The following is a 10542-nucleotide window of genomic DNA, read 5'->3' as shown; positions in this document are numbered from 1 at the left end:
AGGGCATAGCAACAACTGAAACGGGGCTAGCCCCCCTTTGAGTGGTGACCACCGGTAGACCTGCCCAGTTTCCTTCAGGGCTGTTTTACCTGCGTGGCAAACTTGGCCCTTTTATTTTTCCATTTGAAGATGCCGGGACACGAAGATTGCTGTTCCGGAAGGGCCTTGAAAGCCCTTCGAATGCTGTGCCGCGCCCTGCCGCGGGCAGACCTGCCTGGTGCCAAGCAGGCGACACCTCTCAACTTGAACAGATATGTTCTCCTCTTCCTTTACATGCTCCAGACGTTTATGACTGGCTGCGTATACTTCGGATGGGCTCCTCTGTCTGCAATGCTACTGAGGGCGGGGGTCTTCAGTTTCAAATGCGACACTGACGAGATGGGGGCCTTTGTGAACGACCAGAGGGAGTTCGGCAACAACTACATATGCGACAAACAGGATGCATCAGTGCAGAGCCTCTTTGTCATTACGCTAGCGACGCATTGCACAATGAGTGCACTTGCCGGTGCCATGATGGACACGCTGGGCCCGAAGATTACCTCTGTGATTGGTCAGTGTTTTAACATAATCGCGTGGTCTATAATCGCTACACTGAAGGCAGACTGTCACGCAAGCATATATTTGGGCTTTATATTTCTGGGTCTGGGGGCAGACACTGCGTTCTTGCCGACCTTGCTCGTCACTCGCCTCTTCCCTGGATCAGCTGCGACCGTGATAGCCCTAATTGGCTCTGCTTCGTCTGCTTCCTTCGCAATTCCTCTCATTTTGGACTTATATCTGACCAAAAATGGCATTTCTGGGTGTTGGTGGTATGTGGGCTTTGGCCCCTGCTTGTTCTTGCTGGTAGACGCACTGGCAATGCCCCTGAAGGCATTCGATGTCTTCGAAGCTGACTCTGCGGAAGAACAAGGAGATGTATCTATAGAAGATAACACACAACTTGAGTGCCTGCAGTTTTCAGACCGAGAGACGGGAATGTCTGGCTCGGAAACGGACGCAATGTCTCCCGTCGAGCCCAAGTGCCAACTAGAGGGGAAGGAGCCCGGTGATGCCTTGATAAAGCATGCTTTCTCAAAGACTGTGTTCTCTGAGAAGTACATACTCATTGTCACATATTTTGTTGCTGTTGGATGGGTTACGGCTTTCTACCAAGAGGCTCATGACCGTATATTGGAGCCTGCTGCAGAAGATTTCCTAGGCAGTGCACTGCCCTTTTCGTTTATTCCGTGCATCCTGCTTGGCAAGCTTTCGGAGACCATTGGGATTTTAGCTGTTATGGGAATAGTGAACACGGCAGGGTTGTTGGCCTATTCCTTTAGCTTGAAGCAAACGCTAGCTATGGGCGTCTTCTCTGTCTTGTGCTTCACCGTGTACATGGCGTTGTTCGTGTCTCAAGTGTTTGTGTATGTGGAAGAGAACTTCCCTGCCAAGTTTTTCGGTCGTCTTATCGGCATTGTACAGCTAGTTGGTGGTTTGTCCTCTCTCCTGTGCAGCCCATTGTTTCATCTCGTCAGTGTGGGATCGAAGGGCCTGTATCTTGTTCAGCTGCCGATGATTGGCGTACTCCTCCTAATGTATTTTGTCTTAGCTCGCCTGTGGTGCATCCGAATGTCACCTTTGAATTTACGCACAGCGGTGAATCCCGACAGGCAGCGCCCTGATTCTGCACCTCAAGAACCCTAAGGGAAGCCGACTTTCCTTCTTCGGGTTCTGTTTAAGGCTACAGCGTGTGCATTGCCAGATTTGCGTTCAGTGTACGAGCGAAAGCGTACCTGAGAGGGGCAGCGGCATGTCTGAACATAGGTTTGCTCGGCAAGGTCGCTGGGCGTGCCCTTGTAGGGCCTTTGGAATTGACTTTTTTTTGTTAAGTGTTGACGCTTATTGTTCTAATAAGTAGCATGTTATGCCTGCTTCCGTGGGTTTTTGGAGCCAGATGCACGCCAGCGCTCTGTGCAGGGGACACTGCAACTTGAACGACAAACGACAGCGCTCAGTTAGATTGACTTGGCGGGGACAACCAGGCATATCAAGGTTCGAGTCGAAGTAAATCAATAACAGTGGGAAGCCACGCACCATGCAAACGCCTAGCTCACCACGGCGAATGAGTTCGGCTCTTTAAACAGCCAGTTCACGTAAAAGCTCAGCGGGCCCAAATGCCTGTCCCCCTAGGCGGTAACTAGTTGAACGGGACGGAAACTCGCTTGGTGTCAGCATGCTTCAATACCCGCGGTGCCATACGACTGGAAATATAGTGTGGTGACACCAGTTTGTTCAGACTAATAGGAACAGTTGGGAGTTGGAATTAGTGGACACGGAAGGGAGGCGGTCCCTGAGCGGACGCAACACCGCGTGGGGCGACGTAACACCAACTGAGGGTCTTGTAGGCATTCACAATTAGTATGAAGTGGCGAAGATTTGTTCGGCTCTACTGCACCCAACGGTTCCAGAGACTGTCCGCCAATTACTCAGGCGCCTCACAGAGGCACCAATGAAGGATGCTCGCAGACGTTGCGGTCTCTGTCCTGCATATTCACCGGTTACTCACCTATCCAGCGGGTAGGGGATAGCGCTAGGGCTATCAGCTCCATCAATACTGCCAAATATTTTCTGCTACCAAACTCCTGGCACCTCGCCACCAATGGCCTACTAGGTTGGGGCAATCTGTCTTTNGATAAATTAATTATCTTCCGTAAATGCCTCCAGAATTACTCCTCTATACTGGAGTTGTCCTATTGGACGCCTTGTCACGGAAAGCTCGAATCCATTAGACTGTAACTCCCCCGCTAGAATCCGACGAGCGTTGACTGCTAGGTCCACATGTAAAGAATATTGAAAGGACTCACGTATACGCGGCTAACAGGGAGATATCTCCATGAAGGGAAGGTGATGAAGCGGGTAGTACATATTTTCCGCTATAGAGTGCCAAGGATGCAGAATATCTGCACAGCATACGCTCGCTCTTGGAGAAACGAAGAAGCACGTAAGCAGGCCGGCAATCTATGTTGGAGAGCGCAACAACTACAGGAACTTAGCCGCGACTTAGGAGAGCCCATTTAGCAGACTTTGTCGTATCTACGTGCATATTGGCCGCCAAACACTTAGTTTGCTAGAAGCTAATCGGCAGCTCAGGAGTTGACTGCGGTGTTAGTGCTTGCGGTGCAAGGGCTGTTGGATACGCTAGCAGGCTGGGGTTCTTTTAGGGGAGCAGTTGTAACACTGATGCTAGTTAGGGTAGGCCAAAGCCTCACTACCAGCTCCATGACCCTGCGCTCACGACGCTTGAATACAGAACAGGGGGAATAACTAGGCTGAGGCTGAGGAGTATCACTGCACTTGGCTAAGATGCATAGAGGCAAACGAGAGCTGTGAACTTCACCGCACAACTGCGGTGCCCGATGTGTGGNTTGGCTAAGATGCATAGAGGCAAACGAGAGCTGTGAACTTCACCGCACAACTGCGGTGCCCGATGTGTGGATTTCAACGGCTACTGCCTCAATCGGTGCTGCAAGGCAACCCCCTATCTAAACACTACAGGACCCGAATTTCTCCCTGCACTAACACAATGAACAATCTTTCAATACTTACGGGACCCCCACAGGCCAGTCTGCACGGGAGCAAAACTACTAACTTCGGACCGGTAAAGCTACGCTACCTATAAGACCCACACACTACCCTCATGTCTGGCGAAGCCAGAAGATTGTCATGATGCTTAAAGTTCGCCATTGGGCCAAGACAGGACACAACCATTCAGCGCTGAAGCGCATTTATTCTCAGGAACGTCGAAATCACCCAGCGGAGGCCCTGAGCACCCATTATGCGCAAGCGCCGATTACAACGACGTTGTTCCATTTGCACGTGGGAACTGAGCATGCTGAAGACAATGTAAATTTACAAATATATAGTAACATTACTATCCAAGCAGGTGATTGCGAGTGGATCCACTAGCGAAGGAAGCACTTCTGGCAGCAAAGTGTCTCTACAACTGAGCGGTCCTCTTCAACCCCTAAGCTGGCGGCCGCGCGGCCCACATTGTATGAATTTCCTGCCGTCGAAAACTTAACGCGTGCTCCATTGATTTTACAAAAGAGTTTTTCATCGAATAAGTGAATTCTTTCCCCCACAGAATGGCGGCGAACCGCGGTTTATCACGTTCACAAGGTGTCCCCTACCGCCTTTTATCCCTGCTGATTTCCCCACAATGATTTCGACGTTATATTATGCGTAACGCTGAGCAAGACTTAGATTATACTTACTTGCAGGTTTTTCTCGAATTGTCAATACATAGGTTCCTGCCGGCGCCCGAGTGACTGCGGAGTTCCTCGCTGAGCAATTGCTCGGGATGCGGCTGTATAAATTGTTCACGTCCGGAGTGGCTCAACTTTCAGAGGCAATGTGGAGGCAGAGAGCCCATGCGCACCTGTCGGTCCTGGCTGGACTTNAGTGGCTCAACTTTCAGAGGCAATGTGGAGGCAGAGAGCCCATGCGCACCTGTCGGTCCTGGCTGGACTTGCATCCTTCTGTCTTTGTACTTCTAGAGCCTTCGACTTCACCGCCCCCCACACGGTCGACAGCCCGGTTGACCTCTCGGACGCGGTACACAGCAATAACCTGTCGACGCCTTCGTCTGAGTCCACCCTTTTTCCAGTCCCCAATGTTCCGTATCATCGGGGGCAGATTCTTGCAGTTGCAGTTGTTTCGGCCCTCGTGTTTCTCCTTTTCTCTTGTTCCTTGCTTCTTGGGTCTTTCAGGAATTCGAACGGCCGTGGGAGCATTCGTTCTCTTTCAGAGAGACACCCCGGACATCCTTGTTACGATGATTCGCAACTTGACTTCATCCTAACAGGCCCATTGGACAGAAGAGCTTTGGAAGAAGCGCGGCAGATACTAACTGCTCTAGATCTCCCACCATCAGCAATGCAAACCCTCAAAACATCTGAGCGTGAGCTACTAAGTTCAGCCCAGAGCGCGATGCGGAGCCACACTGAACGGCTTGCATTTGTTGTCCAGAGCATATCAGTACGTCCTGCAGCACAATTGCCAGGGTTGATTGCCGAGAGAGAGAAAATAAGGTCCTTTATGGGATCCATAAAATGGTCGCCAGCTCAGGAAGCCGAAGCGTTGTTCTGTAGGGCTAGGGCTTTTTCGCTTGGGCGGCGGATGCCACGTGAAGTGGCTGTAGCCTTGGTCGCGGCAGAGCTAGTTAAAAGCCCAAACAAACCCACTTCAACCACCGCAACCCGCGAACAGCAGCGGCTTGTGGAACAGATGGTGGAAAGCATGAGGGTAGATATAGATCATTTTGCACATGTTCTCGTGAACACGCGCGGGATCCCTTCCCAAGAAGTGGATGCTGCGAGAGATATGCTAGAGGAGTCTGAGTGTCTTTGGAACCAGCTGCGCTATGCGAGTATGCATGCACTCTCGGAATCTCTGAACAGCTCTTGTAGAGGCCTCAGAGATGCCCTGAAACGACGGACGGGCCGGAAGCCGAGCAGAACCGCCAGCTTGCCGAGTATGCTATCGCGGATGGCGATCCGTGGACCTTCTCCGGCTCCAAAAGGCACGCAGGCACCACGCCATTATACCCCTTCCGTCTCGTCCCTGGATCCTGAACAACCAAGGGGTGCAGAAGGCACTGCTTCTGCGGAGCAGTTGGGGGCGCGTCCCAAGACAACAACTGCCAGCGGCACACTTTGGTCCTCATTACGCCGCCAGAGGCGTGGAACAGTGACGGAGGACAGTGCAAGCCCAGCTCCGACCTCTCCCCAACGGCGGTTGCCTGTAATACCTGAAACGGGCTCTCAGGTGCGGCCTATTAGCGTTCAGGAAGTACCCAATCTGACAGCTTCCATGAAAAGATGGGCGACTAGGTGTACTGATTCCTTGAAATCGCTCCGTAGTACCTCCGCCAGAGAAGCGTCTCTCGACGGTGTTGCAGCAGAAGGAATGCAGCTGTACCGTGAGGTCACTAGTGTAAGCATGGATTCTTCTGTCGACCATGAATCCTCTCAATCATTTACAGATGCGTTAAAACTCCTGAAGTCTTTGCTAAATAAAGTTCACGCTGAACTTATTGTCTCCTGGTTGGGCAGGGTTGCTGAGTCGCGCCAGGCGTTGACGAAAGCTCGGTATGGCCTACAGATGTCTGTAAACGAGGTTAATGACAACACCCCTCCCAGAGCGGGAGGGCCGTACATTGGCGATGTAACCGTGCTTAGAGCTACTCTGAGCGCAGGCAGGCGGACTTCAGAGTCGCTTAGGCGTTTCCTTGGTGTACGTTCAACCCATCAGCGACTTTCCGACGCGTTGGAAGGTCTTGAGAGCGTCTTGACGAAGGGCGAACAGGAGTTGCAATCGGCGATTAGTTTGGCTGCTGATATGTGGAGGAGGAGGCTGGAGGATGCTGAGGGCGACAAACAAGCAAGCAGCGCTGTGCGCATCTCACCAGTCAAGTCTGGAACACTGGAAGCAGCCCCCTCGAAAGCTGTACTTATTGAGCGTGCAAAGACTACAGCGCAAGTCCTCCAAACCCTTGGTGGTGACTCCGTCGCTGTTCAGTTACTTGTGGACGTTTTGAAGAGGCAGGGCCATTGGGGCACTACTTCAAGTCGCAGAAGCTGGAGAGAATCTTTTCGTGGCTTCAGTTTGCGGCGTACCGCATCATCAAGTACTTCATTGACCGCTCCAAGACCCCAAAGTGATAAGTGATTGATTATGTGACTCTCGTTTTATTTTTTAGCGACCCCCCCGGGCCACTTCCATATCCCTCTCGTGCGTAGCGCGCCTACACTCGGTGCCTGTTTGGCACCTTCTCTATAGCCACGGATGATCCAGAGAGTGTATTAGCACATTTTATATCATTCATTTTATAATGTATATATATACCTTCCCTATATCTGGGGCATCTCCGACATCTGCTTCTGAACAGCTTGTTTAGCGCAAAGTTTATGCCCACTTGTTCACCTCACATAGCAGAATGTCACGCCGTGTCTGCATCAGATGCTTTCGCCGAAACTCTGGAAGAGCGGCGGAGTGCTCCTTTTTGTCAGATGCCAGCATGTTGAGCCTAACTCAAGGGTGACGGTCAGGTGAGCGATTCAGCGGATGCGGGCGGCGTGGGGCACTGTCGTGGGGAGCATGTTGGGGTCGGAAGGTCGACTTTATGGGAAGGGTTTTTTAGCAAAATGTTCCTGCACAGGCTTCTCTGCCAACTTGCGTGTTTTGTCTTAAACTTAAATGCAGCACGTCGTCTAGCAGGCCAAAGCTGGACAAGTTATGTAACCTGACAAATGTTTGCGTGCAAAAGCAAATCCACACGTCTTTACGCTCTTAGACAGAACGACGCTGCACTGCTTTCGCGCACCAAGTAGCTAGAATGCAGTCCCTAGACTCTTAGACTCTTAGCTACCTTCTCTTGCTGACACTGGCTCGTCAGACAGAGCGGCACTGCGTAGATTATAAATTGCTAAAGCGGTACGCATATGTCGATTCCTATAGGTATGCTATGTTGCTTCTGCATTATGGGGACAAATTAATCCCCATGAACTCCTTGGAGGAAGCATAACACCTCGTGGAGTGCCCGAAAAGAATTCTCAAACCGCGCGTCTGGTTGTTGTCATTTGCTGGCCTGTTAGACACATCAAGAGCTTGAGCTGAAAACACTGTTGTACAGAAGTTATCTGGGAATGTTGGCGATGTTTTTTTCCGGCCAAATCAAGTTCTCCGTACCCAACTTCCTCGCGCGGTCGAAATACTAGTCAGACTGGACAGAAGAATTGAGCCTTTGTTGCCTCCGGAGACCCCTTGTTCTCATGTTATAGCTGCTCAATCCGGTATAGTCGCCCTTGTTGTTTCGCTTTCTATTCAAGCATAAAGTATCTGTTTGAGGGTACCCGGTTCGCTGTTCTACCGTGTAGCGACGTCTATCAGAAGTAGGTATGCACGCAGTGTATGTTAGTTTGCGTAAGCCAAGGAAGTGTTTGACAGCTACATCCTGTGTTAGCGCATGTGCCCGAAGTGGGATTTAGGTGGACCTAGGTGTGGTGTTGTTTTGGGGCAGCTGCTGCACTGTAAGGAAGTGTCGCCGGCCGCAACCAAGGGGCGTTACGAGCTGCAGGAGAGTCAAACGATCTACAGTGAGATTGTACGGAAGACGGCCTTTCATCCAATATCCAAGCGTCTTGCGGACAGCCGGGTAAGGGCCTGGGGCGGGCGGTTTAGGAGGCGACCTGCCCTTTGGAGTTACAGTTTCTTGCTATGACTCCGGTGGCACAGCAACGCCGCATGCATGGTGACCCAGGAGCCCCTTTCGATACTTACAGCAATACCATCAACATTTGTGCGGATGCTGGCTGCTGAAAGCCACGTGCTCGACAATTCTCGACGTTGTTGGATCATGCACGTACCTGTTATTCCGTGTTGCAACAAGCGTCCGGCTGCACAGAAACTCAACGTTTTTGCCACTTTCTAAAAACAGTTCGACTACACGAATGAGACTCTTTGTCTGCTATTGACCGGCCGAGCGACAAGCAACAGATCTGCGGTTCGAACGACGCTCCAGTGCAACTGTTCGTTGGAAATGGGTACATGAAAATAAAATCATTCAGTTCGCAAGGATAGAACACCTCAGTTGTAGAAAGATTGCTCAGATTCCCAACCTATACGCTTCTGTTTCTTTATCTAATAGTAGCATTTTCATTATCCCACACGTAGTATTCACCTGCCACTACCGCTGCAGCAGAACCCGTTCGCGCACTGCCGCCGGTATCGCCCGGGGACGTTTACCCAAACTTCCTCAAAGAAGGGATAAAAACCAAAGGAAACGGCCCTGTTTAGTTTAAAAACAAGTTGTAAAACAATTTCGGTTCAGTTTCTACTGGAAGTGCTGTACCGGTTCACGACGGAGCCACTGGAGCCCACCCCACCCCCGCACCGTCCCCAACCTGCTCCATTCTCAACTCCGTGAGCGACGGCGATAGAATCTGAAAGACAGGGACTGTTGCCCATGAAATCTGAATTTTTTTTAAATTGAACATATATCTCCCTACTACGTCACTGCAGGGGTGAATCATATCGTCCCATTTCTCCAGCTACGCCCTTCGTTTTCACCGGAGGTTGGTAGGAGAACGGTGGGGAGAATTGCATTTTCTGCTGGCTCCATGACCATGCCAAGAGGTCCCACTGCATGTCGGTAGTTCTGAATGAATTAGAAATCATGCGGCCGTTGCTCCCTCTGGTAGCCTTGGTTGCCTCGGGTCTCCAGGCCGATGCCCTGGCCCCGGTTGAAGGGGATCCTCCTAATCTCCCTGTTTTCCCCACTGGAGACGCAGAAGGCCCTTCCTTTTACTCCCACTCTCCACTTCCCGTCTCGCCTCATTCAAAGATTCACCACAGGCGATCGATCTCGGCTCTTGCTCTAATCGTCCCAATAGTTGCTGTGGTGTTCCTCATCTACCAATGCATCTTGCACTTGAAGCGAAGGGATGACCCTTTCATAACAGTTCAAAGCAGGCGCCTGGCCAGTGGTGAACTGGACCCATGTAGTGCACCTGAGGGAGACGAAAGTGGTTCTGATCCGGCCGCCCTACCAACTGGCAACGGTTCCCCTCACGGCAAGCAGCTCGGGCGATTGCAGCTCGGGCCTCAAGATACGGCATGTTTGACTCAGGAAGAAGTCCGTGGGGTCGGAGATGCGCGCAGACTTTTACAGGGTCTTATAAAGGAGATTCAATCACTTGAGCAGCAATCCTCTTCGCTTTCTTCCACAGCGGCGAGCTTGCGAGCCTCGCTGGCAAAGCCACCAGAAGGGGGAGGCCCTGAAGCAGAACAAAAAAAGAAAGAATTGCAGAAAATGCTCCATAAAACTTCCCAAGGAATGGATAAAGTAAGGGCGCAACTGGTGGAGAAAAAGTTTCACTGTAATGAGAAGATGTGGACGGCGGGACAAGATTCGACGGCACTTCTCCGGAGGGCGAGCCTGTTGGCCTCTGGACGGCATGTGACTAGCGGTGCAGCTGCTGCGTTGGTCGCACGGGATATTGTCCTTGGAACGGCTCCAGATATAATATTTGACGGACCGCTAAAGACTGCTTTAGGAGCGCTGGTGCAACAACTTCTGGGTGAGGCGAGAGCCTGCGAGGGTCTCCTCTTATCAGACAGATTCCCTTCAGAAGAAGACTTACAACGTGCAAAAACTTCCCACGCAGATTTACAAACTGTGGCTGCTCAGCTGAAGAAGGTCGATGCAATGTATGGGTCAACCGGTCACCTGGACCCAATTACTGGAGCCGCCGAGTCGCTGGGGGCGGCACTTGGAAGATGCATGGGAGGGCCAACGAGTCAAAAACCACAAACTCGGGTTAGCGTGACACCAGATGGTCAGCCCATACCGTCTGGCGACCTGGGGCCACCGGGGCATCCACTCTGGACTCCTTATGGCTCACAATGGAGCCTCACAGATAGGAGTGGTTTGGGCGGCCGTCACCCGTCTGTGAGCTCTCTGCCGGGGAGCGCGCCCCTTTCTAGCTCTGCTTCGTTGCGCGG

At 51.7% G+C, this 10542-nt stretch overlaps 3 protein-coding genes across 3 annotated transcripts; all 3 read left to right on the top strand.

Moving 5' to 3' along the window:
• Positions 1-129: 129 nt before the first annotated feature.
• EMH_0039870 (11 transmembrane domain protein, related) lies at positions 130-1683 on the top strand (the record flags this gene model as incomplete). The annotated part of the gene is made up of 1 exon (XM_038022319.1): positions 130-1683. One exon carries the CDS (start codon positions 130-132, stop codon positions 1681-1683), a length of 1554 nt encoding a protein of 517 aa, XP_037878173.1.
• Positions 1684-4461: 2778 nt separating this feature from the next.
• EMH_0039860 (uncharacterized protein) lies at positions 4462-6701 on the top strand (the record flags this gene model as incomplete). Its single annotated transcript, XM_038022318.1, has 2 exons — positions 4462-6519; positions 6645-6701. The coding sequence occupies 2 exons, from the start codon at positions 4462-4464 to the stop codon at positions 6699-6701; spliced, it is 2115 nt and encodes a 704-aa protein (XP_037878172.1).
• A 2513-nt stretch (positions 6702-9214) lies between these two features.
• Positions 9215-10362, top strand: EMH_0039850 (uncharacterized protein; the record flags this gene model as incomplete). The annotated part of the gene is made up of 2 exons (XM_038022317.1): positions 9215-10118; positions 10229-10362. 2 exons carry the CDS (start codon positions 9215-9217, stop codon positions 10360-10362), a joined length of 1038 nt encoding a protein of 345 aa, XP_037878171.1.
• Between the last annotated feature and the right edge of the window lie 180 nt (positions 10363-10542).

Source organism: Eimeria mitis, genomic scaffold (genome assembly GCF_000499745.2).
Source record: "Eimeria mitis Houghton genomic scaffold, Emh_scaff1577, whole genome shotgun sequence".
Classification (NCBI taxonomy): Eukaryota; Apicomplexa; class Conoidasida; order Eucoccidiorida; family Eimeriidae; genus Eimeria; species Eimeria mitis.
The sequence above is the reverse complement of the archived record's forward strand: the minus strand, read 5'-3'. Positions and strand labels throughout refer to the sequence as shown.